This window comes from Cloeon dipterum, chromosome 1 (assembly GCF_949628265.1).
Source record: "Cloeon dipterum chromosome 1, ieCloDipt1.1, whole genome shotgun sequence".
NCBI lineage: Eukaryota > Metazoa > Arthropoda > Insecta > Ephemeroptera > Baetidae > Cloeon > Cloeon dipterum.
The window spans coordinates 4135969-4160983 of NC_088786.1; the positions used below are offsets into that span (position 1 = coordinate 4135969).

Here is a 25015-nt window from a genome sequence, read left to right on the forward strand (position 1 = left end):
GATCCTTTGGCGCCATTTGTATTTAATAAAGTAATTATTGGATAGACTGTCATAAAATAATTATACACATATGTATGTTTGTTTGAAAAATTCTTACAAATTTGCAAAAATTCAATCAATCGTTAAAACAAAATGGCGTCAATAGTTCAATTGAGGGGGCCTTTAAGACTGTAGTGTGGCAAGTGGTCGGGGCAGTAGCAATAATTCTTGTTATTATTATCTTTGCCATCAGTTTCAGTGACTTATACTAACCAACACTACCGAAGCCTTTCTCTCCATATAATGAGATATTAAAATTTCAAAAATGTAATTTGACCTAGCCTGCTACCGTAGAAATAAAATTAAATGCTTGGTCAGTGTTAATTTGGAGGCTTTTTAGAGAGTTTGCTGGAGTCAACGTCTTCGGCGACTTTTCCGCAGCCAAAATTCCCAAGTCTGAGTCAATCCGCGTCAGATAAGATAAGAGGGAATAAACGACGGCGAATCCGCGAGATAAGCCAGAGTGGTCTGGCCATTATGTATGATGCGACGGTTGTTATTATTGTTGCACACACGCGGATGCCCTTTGCGGAGTGCACAACAAAGAGGCTCATTCCCAGCAGCCACAGACGCGATGGGAAAACGTATGTGGTATACGGTGTATTTTTTCAGCAAATGAATGATAAACAGGCCTGGCCGAGGAATCCATTAAATCACCGAGCGCGCGGTGTGTGCCCCTGACCTGGGCTAAGAGCACAGAGTGCTCCAGCCACGCCGTTTATTAAAATGAATTATTAATCCCACCAACGGCTCCACGACTTCCGAGAAATGCCCTCGAATTGCTGCGCTGGACGCACATGTTCATAAATCGCTCTTTGCGCGAATAATATGTATGCATTTCGCGGACGCGACAGTGCATTAAAGAGGACTCTGATAGTCTTTGCCTCTTTGGTGCAAGCCGTGAAAAATGTTTTATCGTTCACGGCCACGCTGACAACGGGTCTGGTTATGTCACATACTGTTAGTGTTCTATTACCAGTGCAGCATTAAAAATTATTTAAAGTGGATCAAAACAGGGTGACGATTGAAAATTATTTGAATTTTTTGATGCAATAAGGAGTTGATCAATAATCAAAATAGGACCTTGACAGTTAAAAATAAATTTTTCAAATTTTCTCCAAAATTTACAGCGTTTGACCACATTTTCTTGGCAGATTTCGATTCCTCTGGTCGAGATCAATTCAATATCAGCGTATGACAATTTTTGGGGAAACTCTTTGTTTTGAAATAAAATCAGATTTCAAGTAAGGATCAGACAGTCCTCACTACTTGAAAAGCATGCTAACTTTGTAGTTCCTTTTCTCAAAATTTTACTGAATGCTAAGGGATGAGTTCATGCATTTGCAACAAGCATTTTCTAGGATTTGCAGTATCAATCCTCTTTAAACTAACCTTTTTTATTATCATCATGCCGCTTTGCCGCTTTGAATTACATGAAATATGAAGTCTGAAAAAGATGGAAAATCAATCTTCATTGAATCAGAGCGGTTGTCAAATTTCTCTTATTTGTCGTGAAGTAAAGAATAGAGGTTAACAAATTCACAACCAATTGTTTGTAAAATCTAAGTTATTTTAAATAAAAATTGGATCTGTATGTATCATTGCCTGCCACGAGTATAGATCTAAGTGTAAACAAAATTATGCAACCACTCTTTAGATCAACCTGCAATGTTCAACATACTCTCATTTCCCATATGTCAGATTGATATCTTTTCACACTGAACTGTTTTCATTATTCTACTTAAACAGATGCATCAAACTTAGCATGATCAATAAAAGAAATGTGGTTTCAGAAGCTTCTATTTTATTATCGAAATGTCATATAGATAAGTGAATGCACAGGCCACAATAGATTAATGACCACCTGCATTGTTTCGAATAAACTTTAAAATGCATGGCGTTGGCAGTTGTTTCAAAATTCTTTGAATTACATTCCGAAGGTGAAATTGTGCCCTTCACAACTGCTATTGCTTTTAACATGTCCTATATGAGAATTAACCAGAGCACAAAATTATAGTTCAAAAAAAATTATGTAAGCTGTATTCACTGAACTTTCAAACCTGGGCCTGTCCAGAAGCAATCTTGTATGAAACATCAATTTTCAATCATGCGTTTGCTGCATGATCTAATCTAAATTCACCGCGTGAGGCACTCCCAGAAATAGCAGGCGAAGATAAATAGTGCCGCTACTAGACTTTTCGGCCTGCAACCTTGCTTACGTGCGAGAGTGTCGCGCGGGCGGTCACGTGTCCTCTGCGCGAGCAAAAAGGAACTTTGACAATTGCGACAAAAAATTATTTCTCAAATGGCAGACAAACTCATTATCTTGGGCAAGGCTCTGACACGAGCGCTCGGCTTATCGCGGTTTACTTCAAAGTTGCAAAATATGTCGCACAGAGCGTGGAGGTGAACGCGGACGCGCACACACGCGCAATAAGCGAACCTAAATACGCAGGTGCCACTTGGCATTGATTTATGTCTCTTCAGAAGAGTTCAATCGATGCAAAAAAATAAACTCGCACTTTCACACGTATGATGGGATCTTGGCATTTGGCCCGTGCGCTCTCTGCTCGGTGAGATCTTGATTATGCCCAGTAACTAATAAATATGTTAATTATGGATCATCTCATCAAAAGCCGGAACGCATTTGAATAATGTCCATTAAACGCTTTCATGAGCGTGAAGCCTTGAATGAATAATAAATTAGCAAATGCAACTCTAGATTCTCCATTGAACACTCTAAATTGGTCTCTTCTTGCTGATACATGCACGCCCACCTTCGTTTCCCCGTGTAGCGTGTCCCACGCTTTGATGGGACTGATCCTATATCACTTTAAAGGCAGTTGATTTGAAATATGGCAGCCTGTAAAAAAATAAAGTATCAAGTGTCCCACCTAGTATGGATTGTTATTGTAAGATTGTATACAGGAACATTAAATATTTTGATTTGTCCATTCGTTCTTCACAAACTGATTTATATTTCGAAGCTAAAACTGTATTTAGCTGTCCGAAGTGTTTGACAAAGCTTGATTAAAAGAATATTTGAACTATTCTGCTGCATTCCTATTCAGTTTCTCAATCTTAAACAAATATAAATTTGTACAGCAGACGAATTCACATGATGGTCCTAGCAGGTGCGATCATTCCTTTCAAAAAAAAATATTTCAAGGTCGAAAATTCATGATACTTGAAGGATCAAAACCGTGATAGGAATAAACGGCCGATAGAGTAAATATATATTAGAGTAAGTGACAAAGTAACGACATAACTCTACACTTACGCAATCTGTTTTAATGATAAAAAAATCAAAAATAAATCATTTACTTCTTAGGTCAATCAGAATCTATATTTGAATTCTTTAAATGTCAAACTCAGAGGCAATGCCATAAAATTTGATTCTTACCTAGTCTATACGTGCAAGTCAGATTGAACGATATTTTTAATAATTATTCAGAGGCGATTTTAAACTCTTTTGGAGTGTTGAAATAGTAAAAAGCATTTTCTACAGATTTATTTAAAAACTGACATTAAGAAATTAAACCCTTGATGATTTATCAATTTACTCTTAAGTTTTTCAGCATAGTTAACCGTTTTCGCCATTTTTTAATTAAAACAAAATTGTTATTTAGGATGCATTATAAGTAAAAACTGCTTGATGAAATTAAATTATTGGTGATTGCCTATATTTGAATGCCAAGAAGCGTTATTTCCGTACAAAATTACAACCTCTCACAATCACAAATAGAGAGCCTTTAAATCCAGCATTATCAGTCATAGCAAGCTGTTTATTTTACTATAGTTATTATACAGAACTGTTCTGGTTTTGGCAAATGGTGTGGCCCTAATACATGGTTTCCTGTACCTTCTGAGGGCGGTGGATAACTAATCTGTTTTTAATTTTTACTGAAAACTCGAGTGAGTCTGCTTTCACAGATATACCAATCATTTTTTTCAGTTTGATCTTGCTGTCTTGGGACAGACTACTTTTTTTCTTATCACAATTCACGTAGGTAAACTCATTGACGTTTGAATCGTGAATGATATTACTGTCAATTTGTATAAATTATTTCCCTGTGGTTCTTTACAGGGACAGCAACAAATAACATTGTAGCAATTAATGTATGATTTCTTTTAAAAATACACCAATCGTGCTGATTTCCAATGAACAAAGAAGTTCACCTTTTGAAGCGCAGAGAAAAGTTAATTAATATTGAATAACCAAACAAACTCCTACGTGGGCTTCATTTTCATACATGGAACGCTACAATAAAAACTTTTAGAACGGCCTATAAATGAGAGCCCATATGCTCAATTTCACAAAACTGAAACCCTTTGTTAACACCAGCACTCACGTGAAAAATAATCCAAGCAGCACAACGAGCACAGATACGATTGGCTTTGGCGCTGGAGTAACGGCTGCTGGCACACCATAAGCTCTCACCGGCGTATAGTGACTAATGACAGGTGTGTAGGCCTCACTCTATGGATTTCACACTGGGTGAGCCTCATTATCTTCGGCCGGTCTCTGATAACGCGTGACCCGTATAGATTAGTTCAAACTGACTGTCACCGTTGCCCAATGTGAGCGTGTGCATTGCGCGCGTACCTTGCCCTCGCGACCTTTCTATTTTCCCCGACAACCCGCCAAAGGGACAAATTTCGATATCTCCACGTGTGGCAAATTAAGAGCCAGACAGATTAAATACCGAGATAGCAGCAGCTCAATTATAAGACCAGCCGTGCAGCATTACACATGGGTTCCGCAAATTTGTGATTGTATTATACTTATCGCGGGCTACAGCTAACGGCTCTGCTCTTTAAGGAGCAATATCAAATATAGTCTCAAGTGTTAAGTCTTTTGTAAATAATGCTGCTTGTCTGCTTAACAACTCTTCACTTTCAGCGAAAACTTTATCAAAAAAGTCTCAAGTGTCGAATGTAAAGTAAACGACTTTCGTCTGCTTGACCTTGTCTTCCTAAATCTTTCTCGTCTCAGACAAACACTATTTTACTAAAGTTATATCATTGACATCGAGAAAAGCCATAACATAATTCGATCATTACATTTTTTGGTATAATACCAGCACAAAAACAAAAAATAAATTATGCAAAGCAAGATTACCTGGCACTCGCAATCAGCGGGATGAGCTTTAAGAATCCCTTTGTTGTGCAACAATTTGAGGCTTTTGCCGTTGTGCCTGATGGATCTTTTCCAGTCTTTGGCTCCGTTTCGGCCACTCAGACTTTGAAACTCATTTGGAGTGAGCCAGCGTCCGTCGTGAAAAATGCAATGGCCGCTGGAGCCTCTGCACATTAGAGGGAGAACAAGCCAGCCCTCCAGCACGCCGCATTCCACGTGCATAAACACGTCGTCCATTCTGCTACCCTAAATAAAAGTGTAACACAATTTAAATTTTTTATTTTAATTTTGGAAGAATTCCATCACTAAAAAAAAATTCCGTGAAAATAGAAAACAATATTAATTAATTCCAAAATATGAATATTTTGGTCGTTCACTCCAATGAATAGAGATTTAATTAAATCGATTAATGGTGATTATTCCCTATTGTTTACTTAGAATTTCTCATTTTTTGTTCACTGTAATTAATTATTTCTATTGATCAATCCATATAAGTGGGACATAAATTAATAATTTCAAAATCCAACGTTAAAAATGCAACAACAAATATCAGCCATTAAGTTTTTGTTCAATACTATTTGAATCATAAAATAAGTTCTAGGTTAACTCACGCGCTTTGATACAGCTCGCCCAATTAGTTCAGATTGGCAGTCTTTTGGAGGTGACAGGTGACACTGACGTCGTCCGCGGATCGTCAGCAACATCACACCTTCAAATAAAAGCGTCCCTTTTGCTCGAAATGAAAGCAAATCGTGATGCGGAACACACAATCGCGCCGCAGGACACGGCCCCGAAAATTGCTCTCCGTGGACGAAACGTCGGCGCCGCGATACTCTGCTGATCATCCGACACGGCCAGCGCATTTATTTTTAATTAGTGTCGAAGTGGAATTAGTTGGCGGACAATCCGTCACATTGTTAGGGAAAGCAAGGTGCAAAAAAATGGGTGCCCTGCTGGAGTTCATCTTTGGAGGTGAAAATGCGCAACGAAATGAAGTTCCGTCAACCGTGCTAGAGACCATATCACTTTTAACAAATAATATTCTCTTGATAAAACGCTGCTCTCTTTTGGAAATCTTCGCAACCCACTCACATAAGAAACTTTTCAACTAAAGTTAATTAATTACATTGAATTTATTTTAAAATGACTACTCTCACAGGCAAACAAACTAGGAATGGAAGGGTAAAAAATAAAAAAATAAATTTAATGAATTAACGTTCACAATAAGCCAATCGAGTTTGGTAATGAATGCCCTTAACATTTAGACGTAATTTTGATCATCAAAAATTTAATGAATAGAACTTCATGTTATGTATTACAAAATAAATGTAGCTTGCCTCCTAGACCTATGTGCCTGCAAGGTGATTTTTTTACGTCAGTTGTACAGAATCCAAGAGCCTAATAATAAAACGTAAGGAATTCAGCAAATATTGGAAGAAATACACACGAGCGAAAAAGGTACACGATTAGAGAGGAAATAACACAAATGGCTCTACAGGATGGGTGTCTTCCATAGAACTACTTATTGAAGGTCGCACGTTGCCATACTGAATGGAACTTGTTTAGCACATTTTTCCTGACCATAAGAAATAATTTGCAGTACGCAGTTGTCTCAGCAAAGTTTCCTTTTGTATATTTGCACTGGGCAATACGATTACCAAGAGTTATATCTAGCCGCTACAAAAGGTATTTCGATTTTAACTAATTAAATCCTATTACTTGCAATAAGCTTTACACTCCTGCAGCGCCTGTTGCCTATGCACGAGTAAGAAACTAAGATACAAAATGTGCATATATTGCAAGTTGCAACGCCAACAGCTTAACGTTATTTTTCGAAATTGATATATATTCTTGTCTATTGCTCATTATTTTTAAGTATAAAAGTTGATGATATAAATTAATAACAGTTGTTGTAGTGTTTTTAATTATTTATAATACTGATTTTTTCATCCAAATAATAAATCAATTTTGACTACGACGGGTTACGTTAAGTTTTCAGATTTTCTTGTAAATATGAAAAATCTTCGAATGTGTTTTTCAGGCTGTTTTAGTAATTTGATTTTAAATTTGATTCCAAAAAAATCAGACAGTTTTCACCATAGGATTGTGGTACATTAAAAGTGAACGAGGTAGCTATACTTTTGTTTATTTTTATTATTAACTTTACATAGACAAAATGACAGACACATCAATGAAACCGGGAGACCAAACTATCGCGGCCGCCCTTTGATATTTATATGCATGTTAATGTGCTACGCTTGTACAATAATTGACAGGGTGTAGGGGGAAAACAACAAAACGCCGACGTGATTGAGCGCATGCAGGCAGGGCAGGTGATTTTGTCGCTCAGCGGGTCACTGGGTCTGCAGGGCCCCCTTGGCGAGAATGTTGAACGGCGAGGTCGTCGGCAGCCCAGCTGGCCGACAACCTGAGCCAAATCGAATCACGAACCCCAAATTCACCCGGGACAGTCTGGCTTTTGAAGCTTCAAAGAGCTATGAATAATTTTGTTCAAAATTTCCAGATTCGAAGCAGATCTTGACTCGAAAACAACAATATTGTACTAATTTGAATAACTTAATACGAGCTATGAAAAGTGATTATTACTGTCAGAAAGTCAAATTGCTATCCACAAGTGACTGCATTCTGCTGGTAGGTACGAAAACTAGCAAATTAGATAGAAATCATCATTGGTTATTTAGTTATTTTTTCCTCCTGAAACACGTGACTGCGTTGAAGTAGCACCGCAGATACACGCGACCCTTCTGTTGATTCCTGCGTTGAAGATCCATCTGGAAGTATGTCGAAACATTAACATTCAGGGCCATTTGCACTGATATTTTAGAAAGTAAAAATCTCAAATATTATTTTAAACCGTTATAATTCATTGCCAAAAAATTATTTGCACTCCATCAACACCAGCTTATTTGATAAGAAATATTTTAGACTAAAAACTATTCTCTGTTTGAGTCTATTTCAAGAATTTCCATTCTTTCCGTCAGAGAAAGACGGAAAGAAGAAGATGGTTTTATTAACCTTCGTATCAAGTGTCAATCTGAGAAAACAAATAATACACATCATTAAATATGACAAATGTGATTACCTGTTCCGGTTGCGCGGCGCTCGCGTTGAGTGTGTCGTCATCAAGGGCCCTTTGCAAGGCAATCATCATCTTATCGAGAACCATGGCCGTCCTTTTTGGCAGCACTACCTGCAACAAGAGAGCAAATTACTGCAATGCAACAGGATCGTCGCTTTGTTTGCTTTTTTGAACTCGTTTGGAAAGTGACGATGTTGAGGGAGTGTCAGTTTTCCACTTATCGAGGTTAAAGAGGAAAAGTTGAACAAAGTGTCCCACCCACTTGTCAATCTTTTGTGTCGCGGCTGCGACCGCGAAAGTCGATTGCAACATATTGCCTCTTGACATTGGATGCGATGTCAACGGTATAATCGAAACTGTGGTTGCCAAGAAAAAGGGTTTTCTCGGCAGAATTTTACATGGTTTATGCAGGGAACGTTAATTATTAGCCTTCAATTGTAATAGCATATCGATTTTTTCCATTTTACCGGTCAGGAATTTATAAAATTTCACTCAAACTATTGTTAAGAATAATAAAAGGTCTGAAATGTGTGAAAAGTTAAAGAATTTTGAATCCATTTGTATCTGATTTTCTATATTTCAAATATATGCTCCTAGAAAAATCAATTAGTTTTTTTTAGAAACGTCACCGTAGCACATAAATTGACCTGAGAGAATGGCTTAAAGAATAGTGTTAAACAAAAAGATAAAACAATAATTTCATTGAAAATGTTCGCAAATAAGAAGAAATAATAACCTTTCTATAAACACCCGTAAAAGTACAATTCTTAAATAGATTATATATATTTTTTTAAATTAATTTCTTGTCAGCAATTCTTTGTTTAATCAACCAAACAGTTACACAAGATTGATTGAAAATCACTTGAAGCAACAGAGCTAATTGTAAGAACAAATTTGTTGAATAAGGTGGAATAATAACCTTCACGAGTAAGAGTCGAGAAAAACATCGCAGATTTCCCCTGACAAATCACTAGTGTGTGTGTTCTATTTGAAAAGAAAGCAAAACTCACTGGGTACGGGTCCGGCTGGACATCGTCGTCGTAGTCACTAGAGGCGGCCGGACGGGCGGCCGCCTTGGGGGCGTGACTGAGAAGGAGCAGCAGCAGGAGCGCGGCGCCCGCAAGCACGTGGAGTGACGGCCACAAGTTCATGTCTGCGATCGGCGCCCCGGCCGCGCTCTGCCTTTATAACTAACCCTGGTCACGGTGGGGGAAATGCCAAAGCTAAAGCCGTGGCAAAAACAAACGGACACCCCCTGTTTATTAATCAGAAACCACCCCCGGAGGTACAGAGACGCACTCGCAATGCAATGTTCCAAGCAACGATATTGATTGGATAACTTCATTCCAATTTATTTTCTAACTGTTCTATACAATTTCTAACTTTGTTGGCACCTTGCTTTTGGTAAATTGTCAGTAGAGCAGACAGTGAATGCCAATAAGGTGACTCCATGTGCGCCCAATAACATCGCGAACGAATAACATGGGACAGCACACACCGGAAAGAGATGAGTATCCAGTCCTGTTTTGGATTGCAGTCGCCTACGCAACGGATCTTTTATTGAAACGCTAGACATTCTTCCTGTGACTGTGAAATAAATTCACGCATGCTGGAAAAGTGCAAACGAGCAAGTAGCGAGTCAGATTGCTCTCGCATTCCTCCCAATTCCGAGTGGACTCGTGATTGTAAAGCAAGTGAGCCATACAGCCCGCACTTGAGGCCCAAGTATCTTTCAGATTATCACATAGCAAGTTCTCTCCTTTTGAAACCAAACTCACAACTTCACTGATATATTTTTTTAAATGTACGGAGAAAGACTTTTGTTAGAGCTGATTTTGGATTCAACGTGGATCGACTCTTGGAGATTCTACTTCAATATTTTTAGAATAGTTTTTACGTTTGTATCAGTTAAAATGTTTTAATTTACTATTAGATATTCCAATGAATACATTTTTAGTTGCATATTTTCAGTGCATATTTTTCCGTATTTAAACAGACAATTCTGCTCCAATAGTTTCGACTGCTGGCTGCAGCTTCCTGTCCTGTTCTGGGGTTCAGGAAAATGGAAAATTAAACAGCTCGCTTGCTATCCACCGAGTAAGCTGAGATTGATTTCAACAGAAAATTAAGACTTTGCAACCCCGAGTGCGTCTGCATTCTTTGGCATCTATCAACAAATGAATAAACTTAGTGTATTGATAAAGGGCAACAATTGAAAATTATTGAAAAAAATCGGGATGCAATAAGCAGTTAATCTAGAAACTTGTGATAAATGTATATGTATTTACTGTAATTCAAAATTAACTAGCATTTATCACCTATTAGACTGTGACAAAAAACCTTTGACTCTTTCCAAGGCTGCCGCCTAAAAAAGTTGTAATTTTTCCATGTTTGACACATAGTTGTACGTTTTCAGTAAATAAATCAATCAATAAGCAGTTAATCGATAAAAAAATTATTACAATTTGCAACAGTAAAAAGACCTTCCTATACGATTAAAATTCAAAATTTCTTCAAAATTTCCAACGCTTGTCCACATTTTCTTGGCAGATTTCGATATATCTCGTCGAGATCTATCCAAAAGCGTATGAAAACTTTTAGGGAAACTCTTTGTTGTTAAATAAAATAGGATTTCGAGTAAGGAGACAGTCGTCACCATTTGAAAAGCACGATAACTTTGCAGCCAATTTTCTAAAAAAAAAAATCCAGTGCTATTCCAGTGCTATTCCAGTGCTAGGATAATTTTGGCTTAAACTGATTCCTAAGAAATGAGTTTATGCATTGGAAACAAGCATTTTCCAGGCTTTTGCAGTATCAATCCTCTTTTTAAGCTAACCAATTTATAGTTGTATCGACAAGGATAACGGGAACACTAGCCGCGTTGACACCGCGTTATTAAGAGAAGCAACCCGCGGGACAGCGCGGTGCAACAGGTAGTCTACGCGCGGCCGGCAGGCGGAGAGGCTGCTGACCGACGGCGAGCAATTGGTAATTCACGCCGGCACTGGCGGCGGCCATGAATGCCACATGGTGACGGATGTTGGGCAAATCAAGGTGCCCCGCCGGGTTCATTTGACTCGACTTTTCCATCGGCAGCCCCTGGGTCGGCGACGCCCCACCGCGGGCCACGCGGGTCACTCCCGACATGTACACTCTGCCTCTTTGCTATTTTGATGAATTCATCCTTGGCCGTCGACGCATTCTTATTGTTCATTCTCCACTGCTGTAACAGCTATTTTCCTGTTAGATAATGGAAGGGAGCAATGACATAACAGTCTGAGTGGTTGGTTATTGATTTGATTTGAAATTTCAATTGGGGACGGAAAATGAAAGGGGTTCTTGACCTTTTAAAGTCACTGAGTTGTAATTTAATAATTTCGCTAGATTCAGATTTATATATTGGTAGTCATGATGGGTTTGCTAATTTTGCATCCAAGTAAAAAAGAGATTTGTTGGTAATGGTTTAAAGGAAAGTTGAATGCATTATTCAAATTTATTCATTTATTACTTGAAATCTCTGCTCATTACTTTGTGCTTTAGCATATTGGCTGTGTGTATTCGACGGTCTCTTGATTTGCCGACGTTTCAGCGCTTTGATCACTAACCCAGATGTAATTCAGTGATATAAATTTATTAATTGATATAAAAAATATCATGATGCTTCTCCAATCAATTTTCTGTAAATATATTTTGAGAAATAATCAGTTATTCTGCGTGCTCGCCTCGCTTTTGCAGCAATATCGTTTTTCGCTCCAATTGCGACGGAATAATTTCCGCTGAAGCTACATAGTCGTATATTTCACCGTCACTTTTTCTGCCAAACACTCGCTAAAGAGACCTCTATCGAGACGAGTGGAAAGTGGAAAGCTGTGAGTGATCGATCGATGCCTGAAGATTCTCATCATCCGATAAGCAATGCCACCTTTCAGCCTTTCGACACTTTCATCGCTCTGTTCACTCACAATCAGTGAGGAGAACAACGGGCGGGCAGAAAATCCGTGATCATATTCTGCACTCATTATGAATATTTTATCAAGCGAATTTTTTTGGTTGTAAATTAATTTAACGCACTTCATCAGTCCAAGAGACTAATTTAAAACAAAAGAACCAGAGAATCGCAAATTAGCGTTGTCAGGTGCTGTGAACAAAACAGGCCGAGGAAGATAATACACTAAATTTGAGTTTTAAATTCTGATATCTAGCCAAATTGACGGTCATGCAGGATACATTTTGGTCTAGCCGCAACGCACGATTCGCGGCAGTACGCCATACGTGCATGACAACAATATCTCGAAAAGAAAAATCCCCACTAAACCAAATTTGCAAATACACTCAGTAAAAAATCAGGTCTTTCGATTGTCTCGAACTAGAAATAAGAATAGGGGGAGTTTTCCACACTTCCAGGGATTTGGTTCAAATATTTCTTCTTTGGAAATAAAATACATTAGAGTAAATATGGATTTATTCCATTAAAACGGCCATCAAACAAGTTCAAGCTCTCTATTTCAAAAGAATTCATTTTATTAATATTTTTCTATTCGTGCTCACGGAAGATTCAATTACAATCCTCATATTCGTTTACAGTCAGAATTGAAAACTTCCTTCCTATTTTAACAAGGAACAAAAAAGCACAAAGGTCTGGAAACAAGATGCAAGTATTAATAAACACCTTGTGGTGACATATGCTATTTTCTCTTCGCTGCCTCTTCCTTTTTTGATTGCAGAAAACACACTTTCCCTCGAGAAAGTAATTCAAATGGCAGCAGAAGAAAGGGAATATCCTTTTAAGGCGTGTGTCGTATCAATATTCCTTGACGCAAATAAGATTGCATCGTTTATGCACGCGAAAGAAACAGGAGTCGCGGGGCCAACAAACCGACCTACATAAAAACGCCTCGTCACTCGCTTAATTGCAATTTTGAAGCAAAGTTCGCGAACCTGCTGAGTCTGCACTCTGAGTGAGCAGCTGATTGGAGGATCAAATGTCGTCCGTGCACATCCCCCATCCCCCTAAGGGACCACTAAACCCTTTCACTGATCATCTCGAGACTCAATGCTAATCTACTCTTTATTAAAAGTTGGGACTCACTCGACGGGAGTCTGGACACCTGCACCTAATTGATGGCTACGTCGAGGTGATCCATCATGATTAGCGACGACTTTTGCGCGTCATTTTCCCGTATTTTCACTCCTACACGTCCCCAATAATTAATAAAGCCGTTGGCGTTGAGTCGGATCTTTTCCTTGAAAGGACGAACACCTTTCGGGTGCAAAATGCCCAAGGTCTCTGCGGAATACCCATCGATTTGGTTCCACTAATTTTCCTCCTTGGATTCATTAGCTGGCGTGATTAAAACTTACAGTTAGTCAAATATCATTGGTTTGATTTATATATTTCGGGAATGTTCGAATGACACGAAAATTTGAGAGAAAAATAGCTGCAACGCTCGAATTTAAATTCTCTCTCTGCTTTCCTATCCTCCCAAGGGCTTCTTCCTCATTAAATATGCTGCTGTGTGTGGAAGTTGCTCATTATTTCTGCTGGGGAAGCCTGCCTGCCGTCCTAATTGCCACGCACCTGCACAGTGGCCACCGTGCAACAAAACTACCCCCGACCAGCCCCCCTGCTTGAAAATACAATACGCCGCTTTGGTCGCGAGCGGGGGCGACAAGTGGAATTTAAATGCCCAGCACGGAATGAGATCCTTTTCGCGGGCCTCGGGCACTCAATATAAGGTCCTTTTTCGATATATTCGGGAAAATCCGTCAGCCCCTTTCCTTTTGTCGCAGCAGCAAGGCCAAGAATCGACGCGTGACGAGAACTGTGAAATAAATTTGCGCGCTTTCATTTCCTGACGGTGGCATTAATATACAGAAATAACAACTCATTTCGCTTCAACGCCCACTGAATGAAATTTTCAGACGCGCACAAATTATGCACAATACGAGCCTGTCCATTTGACACTCCATCAGTTTCTTGCACGCTTCAACTGAAATTTATCTACATTTTCAATTTTAACCAATTTCCATCGTTCAATTTTTTAGAACATCGAGCCAGGATGACACCGACTTTGTGTACATACAAGATCCGATAATAAATCATTAAAAAGTACTCCATTTTTAATATTCATGTATATGATTCTTTCTTTTTAATACCTAGCTGTACATTAAAATTTATTTTCTTGGACTCAATTTTTACGACTGAAACATTTCTTGCAAAGAAAATTATGAAATTGTTTCTTCAAGCTGAAAATAAAAAAAGGTTTTGAGCTGATTCAAACAGCCACCATCTACGGCTGCAGATCGCCCACTAACCTCAATTTTTGGCCTTTTTCTGCCGAAAAATTTTATAAGTTAAATGTGATGAAATTTCTTGTACTGCTATTTAGATTTTTATTTTTAGCCTTTGCGCTCTGGATGAGAGCTAAAATTTGGTCAATTGGGGCAGATTTTTAATAATTTAATAGAGTTGAGATCAGTAAATAAGTTAAATAGAAAGGGTGATTTTTACCGTATCTGCAATGCATGGGGTTGAATGAGGATGAGGGTTGATCACCCATTAAGCCCTTCGGCTATCCAGGGAAGATCGAGACGAGTCAAACGGTGTTCAGTTTTTACAATTTTGACTGTTGGAACTCCAAATTAGCTCTTATTGGCAATATTACCAACAAGTAAAGTTTTCGATTTTTGCCAACATTATCATCGCCAAATCTCGGGTTTGAGCCATCATAATTGCAAAAACTACATTCTGTTTGACTTGTCTCAACCTCTCCTAGGTATCCGATGTAATTTGGGGTAATTTTTTTGTTTTGAATGGTTTCAAGCGTGGTGCAATTTTCATTTGATAACCCCATGAAGATTTGAAGCTCAGAAAAAATATTCCACCGTCTCTAGCGATCAATAAAGAATGAATAGTGAGATGACATTATTTGTTATCGATCGGGAAAACCGCTACCTTCTGACAGCCTATTCTTCCTCATGTCATTTTAGTAAAATGTGCTCGTGACAAGAATTTTTCTTTTAACTTTAAATGCTTGTAATTTTTTTTTTCAAAATTGTATAAGATGAATACACAATAATACAAAACCCAAAAGGATTGACTTTCATTGACATTTACTTACCGAGTGCACAATCCTTACGTTCTAATTGCTAACTCAAACTACTGATCAGTGGGACAAACTGAAATTGACTGTCGGCCGTGTGCGTTTTCTCTTTGGAGAGCTTATTGTCAGTGGAGCAATTGTCGGAAGTGGCTGCTGCCATACATGTTGTTTACGAAGAGCAAATTTCATCACCAAGGCCAAACACGCTTACCCTTTCATGGCTAATTCGAAACCCGCATTAATCCTTTGCTGGCCCATCAGCCATCACGGATCTGCATGAAAAGCACGACGTCACCAATATTTGGCGGCTCATATTTTTTGCACCTGCCTGTAGAGCAATTTTTAAATTACATTACGGGAGTTGGAAGTATTTATTGCACTGGAGATTTATTTTATGCGTCATGTATAGCTCTGATTGCCATAAAATTTATTTAGCTCAAATTTTATCATTAAAAAAGCTACTACAGTGTCAAGATAAATTTAATAAATGTTTACCTAGAGCCATGAACACAATCATTTAAAAATTAAAAGCAGCAATCTCAATACAAAACAGAGATGATTGCACGCAGGAATTTTATGAAATTTAAAAATATCGAATAACTCAGCTCTACTTTGAATAGTTCAGGATGGATAGTTAACAGTTAAATTTTAGCAGCTTTCTTGCTTTTCAGCGGCTATTTCGCCCCTTTAGGCCTAATCATATAAATTTAAATTGCTCTTTTGATTTAATTTGCTGTTTTTTATTCCTTTTAAAAATATATTCAATGTTTGAGAATCAGTTTTTGTGTAAATTTTGAATGATCATCTAGTAAAATTTTGATTTTAGTTTTTCCGAGAGGCTAATTTTCTGGAAAACAGTTCATCCAAAACAAGGTAGAATGCGCAATTCTCATGTCTCGAAATCGCAATTAGGACGGCTTGATGGATCACCCTAATTAAGCTATTTTGGTGATAATTGCGCGCATCAATTATCGCACGGGTGGGTTTCTCTTTGCGAGGGGGCTGGAGGGGCAGTCGTCACCCAAGTGTGGGTGGCGCGCGCCTCTTTTGCAAAACAAGTGCAACTGGTGAGAGGGTGTTCGAGGTGTTGCGTGTGGTGGGACACTTGTCTCGCAAGGTGGGTTGGTCGGTGGGCGGATAGGGGCTCGCCTGCTTCTGCTTACTGACTTTCCGCTCAAATCCATGCACGCCAGCCGAAACGGGACCCTGCGCATGCACTCGGCCGCAGAGATAAAGGCAGCTGCCGACCCTTCTGCCATCTCATTCTGCCAGCCAGCAGCGTCCAAGGTGAGTCTGCTGAAGCCTCGTTGCCCCGCTCTTGGCTTTCTGCCCAGCCTTTTTTTCCCACTCTCTTAACTTTGAAATTTTGTCATTTATTCTCATAATATTTCGAGAAAAAAACGTATTTCACGGTACTCGTGTGTCTCCTTTTGCAAACTATGCAGAATATATGAGTTTTAATATTTCTCCTCTGCAATGTTATTGATTAAACGTAATATATATTGCAGACAAAAGAATTTCACAAATTAATAACAGGGTAATTCATCAATTTATTGTACCAACACATTTATTGCTGATTCAATTAATGAATGCGTTGAAATTTATTACACATTAGCTTTGACACAGCTGTGTGCCATAATTTCATCCATTTGTTTCGCCTTGTCAACAAAGCACACAAATATAATTTGCATGGCGTTGTATAGAGCAGAGTGGCCACCCTCCGCGCGCGGTAAACTATGCAAATCTCTGCCATACTGCTATTTACATTTGCTAGCCTTTTCCTCTTTCCCTCATTTTTAGCGCTCTTTTTCCATATTCCCAGCTCTGTATAAGTTGCGAACTTCATTTGCAAAAGCATAAATTACTCTCCAAACGCAACTAGTATTATTCGGAAGCATCATAGCTACATTGCTTCCATCGTTCTCCAATTTTTGTATTTAATTACATGAGGTAATTTGCAATCATTTCTCTACCATTCTTTCTATAAACCAAAGTTTTTGCGATTTAAACATTAAATCACTCGTTTGCTGTTCTTTTCCTGAACACAAAAAATACTAACGATTCACGAAGAAATTAATTTTAATCTTAAAGGATTTTACGAATAGTGACTTTCACCCTTGAACAAATAGTGTAATTTCAATTTTTTCTTTCGAGTGGTGAGATTTTGTTTAGCTTACAATTAGTTTAGTAATTTCTTATTTCTTTTGCGCTGAGCAACGAGTAAAGTCAATCTTTTCGTCAACCATAGTGTCTCTAAATGATCTAAATAATTGATTGATTGATTATTATTACTAATTGCACCGGCAAAGCACAGTTGATAGGGCCTTTCTGTTGTAGCCATCCATTCATATGATTCCCACCCAGAGTGGAATTAAAAAATTCGTTTAGCTGAAATGTATTTGCTATTCATTCCAAATGGTGTGAATGAATTATTTTTAGCAGCAACAAGCGAGAAGCAGAAGAAAGAAACCATTGTCGTAAAAAATAGCAGGGTTTCAGAAGAAATAAAAGTTGTAATCCACAGCCGAAGAAAATTCGAAATGAAAAATTGGCATGGACCTGCGGCACGCCAAGAGTGCGGAGAAAACATAAACGTGCACTTTGCCGCGGCGTGCCTAATCTGCGGAAATGTCAGGACCTTTGGGCCAAACTTTAATTTCTTAATGGAAAATGTTTCAGAGCCTGCCACAGTGTGTTACGATTTCACGGCTCCCCGTCGACTGTCAAACGTCGTCAATTCAACTTTGCCAACAAAAATGTAAGTTTAGCTAGGCGCGTGACGCGAGAATCGGTGGGCCGCTGGTCGGGACATTCCAATTAATTAGCAGAGTAAGTGGGATCTCGCGTTTCGCATTTCGAGCAAATAAAGTTGAGCGATGACAGTTGAAGGCGGCGGAATAATTAATTGTCTCCGCGCGGCGCCGGCTTATTTGAAACGAATGCTCGGGCACGTCCACCCTCTAGCCTCGCTTTATTGATGGGGTTGCCTACCCATCGAGCGCTGCAACAAGTGCACGCCCCGCGGGCGGCCAAACGAGAGGCCATTAATATTTTGTAATATTTTTCGAGTGGCGCACTGAAGGAGGCAAACAATGAGATTGCCGTACGACTTAAGAATGCTTTGACGCTTTCTTGAGAATAATTTTAAATGCGATCAATGGCGTCAAAGCGATTTTAACCCATTAGAAATTCACCGCGACATTTACTGGCTTCAAAATGGCAAAGGTCATGGTATACTAGGTGAAATGATGGATTTTTAAAAGGGTACAAAGTATTTTATTTGGTGGAATTTCTTCAATCGCGAAATATGCGTAATCAGCAGTTTTTCTTGTCTAATTATGGAATTTCTAAATGGGTTTTTGCCCGACTGGTTAAATCCATGAAACTTCACTTTACATCCAAAGTGAATAGAGTAATCAATATCAATTAATGTAATTCGCAAAGAGTCTAGGGGAAAATTCCCCTTTTTTTTAATTCCGTTGATAGCTCAGAATAAATGTCGTATACAAGGCAATATCGACAACAAATAATGAACAGGTCTACTTGGTACCTAAGTCATACATAATCAAAATAAATTATTTACAAAATACCTGCAAAATTCATTTATCGCGTTTGACCATTTACAGTAATTAAAATTTTTTGTTGAGGATTTTATCAAAATTAGCATATTTGTGGCTCAAGCTAAATGCAAAATAAATATCTATACAATTGGTAGATTTAAATGAAGGCAAATGCTCTCAATTCGGTCGGGAAATTAAAAGCGTTTTTTTACTTCATTACTTCAATTTCCTTCCCTGTCTGAGGACTGTGGTTATCCACAGGGAAGGAAGCTCATGAATTCGGGCTAAAAACTAGCGGGAAATTTTTGTAGTTTAACACCTGCGTTTATTCCCATCTTCTGGCATTTTTCAATACATGCAACGGGCTTTTGGCATTTTGCAGATGCATACCGCTAGCGTCACCCTTGTAGCCCTGAGCTTGCTGTGCGCCGTGACCATGACCTGGTCCATGGCCCTGTCGCCGGAGCAGAAGGAGGTGCTCTCCAACACTCTTGACGTGAGTACAAGCCCCTTCAATTTGCATGCGGTAATGGCCCATTGGGCTTTGAAGCCCAATTTGCTCGTCCCGACTCTTTAAATACAGGATGGCGTCAGAGGGAATAAATTTTCATAAATTTACCTCGTGGCACCCGGCACCGCGGGCGGAACAAAATGCGCTTCAAAGCCAGGAATTTGCCAATGAAGTACCTCTTTGTTCTACCATGGCGAAGGGCCAGCAGAGGAAATCGGGCTCGCGAAAGCGGCATTTTTGCTCTTTTATGTAGCGGAAATGGATACAGCAGCATGCGCTTCTCTCAAATCCGGGAAAGCAGAATTTCATTGTTTTTTTTTTACTCTTTAGACTGGCAATTATTGTTTATAAAACTTCTGATCTATTGCTTTTTTGTAGAATAAATGTTTAAAAATTTCCAATGATCCTTTTGGCCGTTCATTTTTATCAAGCGCAGAAAAACAGGACGTCGAGAAATGAACAAAATAATTGATTAGTCATTTTCGGCCATTGACTTCTTTGATGATAAAAAACTTTTCCTTCTTTAGAATAATTGCGTTTGGAATGAGAAAATGAATTTTTAGCTCATTCTTCTTCTCTGTTCTAATTTATATTCAGAAAAATAACTCAACTTGGTCCTGGTTAGGTGAACAAGAAATTATTAGAAAGAAAGACAGGGAAAAATAAACTTGGCAAACGGGAACATCGGAGGGCCGGAAATGAATTTTATAATGACTCTGGTTCCGCAGGGCCTCTAATCGATTAGCTGCGTGGCCTTAAATAGTTACTCTTTTTCGAGCGAAAAGTCAGCCGGTAATATCCGAGCAGTCAGTCGCGTAATTGCTTTTCTTGCAGTCTCCCCTTTTCCCCGGTGATTAACGCGGTTTGTATTGCCAGTTTAATTAAGCAGCTAATTCAGGGGGCGAGCTGCGAGATTAGCACATGCACAAATGCCAAATATTATGTTTACGGTTTGTCTACGAAATTAATCGGGCAGAGCCTACGTGTTGCTCATTCAGCTCCGACTCCACACATAGTGAGGAAGACGGGCAAATAATAATAAAAGTGGCTGCCACGGTAAATATACACAGCAGACGCGAATGAGGCAAACAAAGTTGAGAATTGTAGCTGCCCCGCGGGATTTGGGTTGCGAGGGTGGCGCGCAGGCGAGCATGAGAGTGAATCAAAACTCGTGAGTGCAAACCAACCTGCTGGAATGAGACACGGTGGTAAGGTAATGCAACACGCGACTTGTTGATACAGCCCTTAGGGCGTTCCATATTTCTGCTCAACTGACACGAAATTGTAGGATTAACTTCAAGCGTATATTACACCAGGACAAGGAAAAGGAGATTGATCAATTTATTGGGAACTGGTTTTGCTCTTTTGAAGTTCTCAGTTTCGGCTCGGAAATTTAACTATTGTTCTCTTGTTATGGGTATTGTTGAATATTTCGAAATTTCTCTTGGCTTTGGCTTGTTTTTTAATATTTCTTTATATTTCATTGTCTATTCAACGGCTGTTTGTAAAGAAATCTCTTTGGCTCAAATATTTGCATGCTATTCAAGCGGCGAGCACTGACTCCCTACTGTAAAACAACGATTTCTTTCAAAACTTAGGGAAATTTTGCTCATAATTTGCACACCGTTGGATAGATTTCGACGAGAGGGATCAAAACCATCGATATTTCGAGAAATTCGGCGAAATCTGAATTTTAACTGACGCTAAATTTCACAAATGAACTACTTGCTACAGTAATAAATGCATGTTGTTTTTAATTTTCGGCATGTAAAGCTCTACTTGACGTTTTTAAACGTTAAATCTTGAAATTTCATTGGTTGAATCTATGATGTGAAATACCTAAGCATCTCACCATGCATAATTGACCACGCATTCCATAAATACCAATCATCTAGTGTGGTTTGCTCCAGAATTAATTATCAATTGCAACGCTGATAATCGAGGTGGATTACAGAGCGAAAGCAAATGCAAACATGCCTTTACAATGCGAGGGATTTGTGCAGGCTTCGCGCTTGCAATTTGACTCTATATCACGTAGTCGGAATTTGAGAGGTTTGCTCATGCACAAAGGCAAACGGGCTCGCAACTAAATATATCCTTCCACGAGTGGCTTTTGATGGGGTGAATGTGTAGAGTCAATCTCGAATAATTGCAGCCTGGGCGCACACATGCTACCCGCTAAAGGTTACAAGATTTTCGTCTCATATTTTTAAGTCAAGGATAAACTTAACCGTAAAATATAATATGCAACTTGTCTCTCGTAAACGCCGCGCAGGTTGCCTACTTTGAAAATGCAAGGTGACGCATTTTTGCGCCAACAGATGCGTCGTGCGAATTTGATTATTAGAAACGCGTACACCAGCTTCTGCCCACGCATACGTAATTAAGCAAGGTATGCAAATGACGTCATCTGGTGCACGAAACGACACGATCGCATTTCATCTCGCGCGCGTTGACGACAACTCGACGCCGCATGCTTATTAGACGCCACCGCGATCATTCTCTCGGAGCGCGCACACTTGATTTATCGCCGTCTTCGTTAGAAGGCGAATTTCCGGGCCAATTACTATCTTGTCTCAAAATTGGCGTCATTAGATATTCTATGTATCTGGAAAAATTTAGACAGATACCCGCTCGATATTTTCCCAACGCTGGTATAATATTTTAACAGGCGGCCCTCTGGCAATATTTGAATTTTGACAGAATCTAAAAAGGCGGAAATAATGAAAGATCAGATATAGCTTAACTTCTAAACATAAGCCAATTCACAATCATGATGTCTAGTAAGGAGACAGTAATCGCCGATTGATTAGCATGCAAACTTTTGTTGGCAATTTTCTCAAAAATTTAAAATGCAGCTCAGAATTTTTTTATTTTTCAATATTTTAATTAGTATGTAGATTAGTTCTGTTGACCCCTTTGCAATTTTCAACTTTTAAAGCTCTCTAATCATACACACAATTGGCAGCTATTAATATCAAATAAATATATTTGGGTCGACTGGACTCAACAGCAGAACTTTACTTTAAATGTCATTTACATACTCTTGCTTCAGTTCCAATACATACATAATGATCCCACATTTTTAGCTCGCAGTCACATTGTGTTCACGTTGAAACGTGCGCAATAACGCAAGCAGCCTCTATTTTTTATGTGTACCTTCTCGTTACTCGAGACCTCATAAGCTTGGTTTAAGTCAGCTAGTCGTTCAATTTCCAAATAGATGCTGAGCATCGCGTTTGATTCCATCGTTTCATACATTGTTCTAAGGCGCTATGGATTAATTTCAAGCGTGTTTTGATTAAGCAGCCGCGTGGCTGTCGTGGAGCGCTCACGTGGGGGGGCTTAATTAAGCTGCCAATTAGTCGACACATGATGAGCGCGATGAGTTTTCGTGATGGGTTTTAATCAAAAGTTTGGCAAACACGTGAGCAAATGGAAATAACAACATTTTTTTATTTTATATTGAATCTACATATGAGAGGATAACAAGGATGATTTTAATTAATTAAATATTTTAAAGAGCAGCCCGCTCCTGGAGTTTGCAAAAAAAATTCATTTCGCCAAGATTTCTCAGAGAATAGCAATGAAGTAACAATTCTCCTGAGATTCCAATGCAATTTTATTATTAATATTTGTACTCCTAATACTATTCTATTAAGTTTAATAAAAGCCAAAAAATAATATAACATTATATGGAATAATCACTCATCAACTCTTAATTAAAATCAGCTCACTTTCAACTCTAACGCCGTTCGGGCGTTTAATTTCCCGCGATTAATGAAAGTGTCATTTGTATTTTTTCAGCTCGGTGAGGACGACGGCAGCGTGGAGACGGCCCTGATGAACTATCTGTTCGCCAAGCAAATAGTCAGCAGGCTGCGTAGGCAGTTGGACGTGACCGACCTGCAGCGCAAACGCTCCTACTGGAAACAGTGCGCTTTCAACGCAGTCTCCTGCTTCGGTTAATTCTCCGTCGTCGTTGCCGCCCAGCAGCTCTTAAATTAAACAACACAATATAAAATGTAATGCAAATATTAGCCCCATCCCCTATGTAAGAGAAGCCAAATTATAGTCTTTTCATCAATCGTCCTTTCAAGCAATCGATGTCGTCGTAAAAAGCTACTACTAACGCCCTTGACACATTCAATCTTCCACCCTGTCACGAGTAAGTTTTATTAAAATACACTGGAAATAAATCATAGCTGTTTCAAAGAGTTTTCTTTCTTTCTCAAACTTCCCCATCATCTTTACGAAGGTAATTTGGTAGGTTAAAATAATTTAGATTGAAACTCATTAGTCTCTTTTTGTTTTTACATGGCAAATAAAAATTCAGGCTGAGGACGACCGAAAAATTGCATTTTATTTCACAACGAAGAGTTTCCCTATAAGGTTTCATAAGCTGTTGGACATATATCGAGGAGAGGAATCGAAATCTGCCAAGAAAATGTGGTCAAGCGCTCTACATTTTGAGTTTTTACTGTATTTACTGTAACAAAGTCCTTCTTGGATTATTGCAAATTATAGAATAACAAATTATTCATCGATCAACTCGCATTCAGCAATTCAAATAATTGTCAATTGCCTGTATCCATGCACTTAAATAAAATCAAAACTTAACAAATTGTTAGCGAATACATACGATTTTCCTTCTAACAAAAACATCGCATATATTTATATAAAACCTACATGATCTGTACGCTAAACGGCCTTGTCTTCCAGTAACAGACAACATACAACAACAACAACAATATATTTGCAAATTATCCTGGCGGAAGCAGATAAGAGCGGCGAGTGACAGCTTTCGATTTATTTGGGCAGGAAGGCGATCCTCTCCAGGCGGCAAATAGAAGTCGACTGCCGACGACAGATTGCAACCCCCGAAGAGTGGACCTTGGCTTCGCTGCTGGGGCTCTCTCTCTCTTGCACGCGGTGAATGGAAATAAGAGAAAAAGTCCCGCGAGAATTCGTCGCCCACCGACCGCCGCCGCGGCTATTGAGCAGGTCTGGCCGAGTAATTAAGACGAGGGCCCTCGGAGTCACTGCGAAAGAGCTCTTTGGAATGATATAGGGTGCTTACGAGGCTGGATCAATAGGCACGCCCCAGGGCACAAAGACGCACCCTTTGAGCCGCTCTTAACCTTTGGCCTCTTCTCTTCAGCGGCTTTATATAACAGTTCCAAATTGGCTCTTGATGAACTCCCTGAGCGTGAAAGTAGTAATTGGAATAGCTAAAAGTTGATTGGATGAGAGGCGACCAGGGACACTTCCAACTCTGGATTTTTGTTTTTAATAGGGGCGGTACTATGTGAGGAATTATGTTAATTAATTAACTAGCGCAATATGCGTGCAACACTACATCTATTATAAATTTTTACACATTTTTGTTGTTTCTCTCGAAGCCAATTTTCTTGCTGCATACACTTTTGAATAATATTTTTCACAAGTCTCGCTGCAGAAATTACATCTACAATCGTTATTATGCTCATAACTAAACGTTGCATTACTAAAGAAAACATACGGATAGCCATGAAAAGCAAATCTTGTAAAAATATGTCTATC

General features: G+C 38.9%; 3 protein-coding genes across 3 annotated transcripts in view; 1 reads left to right on the plus strand and 2 right to left on the minus strand.

Annotated features, from left to right (window-relative positions):
• Positions 1-4505, minus strand: part of Samuel (SAM-motif ubiquitously expressed punctatedly localized protein) — a 52983-nt gene extending 48478 nt beyond the window's left edge. The window contains exon 1 of the mRNA XM_065483545.1: positions 4392-4505. The gene's annotated coding sequence lies outside the window, so the exon portion shown is untranslated. The remainder of the gene's footprint in view (positions 1-4391) is intronic.
• A 2803-nt stretch (positions 4506-7308) lies between these two features.
• On the minus strand, positions 7309-9449 carry LOC135943060 (uncharacterized). The gene is made up of 3 exons (XM_065489459.1): positions 9290-9449; positions 8283-8390; positions 7309-7971 (listed from the first exon to the last, which is right to left on the minus strand). The coding sequence occupies exons 1-3, from the start codon at positions 9428-9430 to the stop codon at positions 7882-7884; spliced, it is 339 nt and encodes a 112-aa protein (XP_065345531.1). The 5' UTR covers positions 9431-9449; the 3' UTR covers positions 7309-7881.
• A 7074-nt stretch (positions 9450-16523) lies between these two features.
• On the plus strand, positions 16524-23668 carry LOC135933962 (allatostatin C-like). The gene is made up of 4 exons (XM_065475447.1): positions 16524-16669; positions 18062-18140; positions 19325-19438; positions 23261-23668. The coding sequence occupies exons 3-4, from the start codon at positions 19325-19327 to the stop codon at positions 23420-23422; spliced, it is 276 nt and encodes a 91-aa protein (XP_065331519.1). The 5' UTR covers positions 16524-16669; positions 18062-18140; the 3' UTR covers positions 23423-23668.
• The last annotated feature ends 1347 nt before the right edge of the window (positions 23669-25015 follow it).

Coding starts and splice junctions, on each gene's coding strand:
- LOC135943060 (XM_065489459.1), bottom strand. CDS start 9,430: ATGAACTTGTGGCCGTCACTCCACGTGCTTGCGGGCGCCGCGCTCCTG. Junction 8,391..9,289: donor TCCAGCCGGACCCGTACCCA/GTGAGTTTTGCT, acceptor CTCTTGTTGCAG/GTAGTGCTGCCAAAAAGGAC. Junction 7,972..8,282: donor GCGCCGCGCAACCGGAACAG/GTAATCACATTT, acceptor ACATACTTCCAG/ATGGATCTTCAACGCAGGAA.
- LOC135933962 (XM_065475447.1), top strand. CDS start 19,325: ATGCATACCGCTAGCGTCACCCTTGTAGCCCTGAGCTTGCTGTGCGCC. Junction 19,439..23,260: donor TGCTCTCCAACACTCTTGAC/GTGAGTACAAGC, acceptor GTATTTTTTCAG/CTCGGTGAGGACGACGGCAG.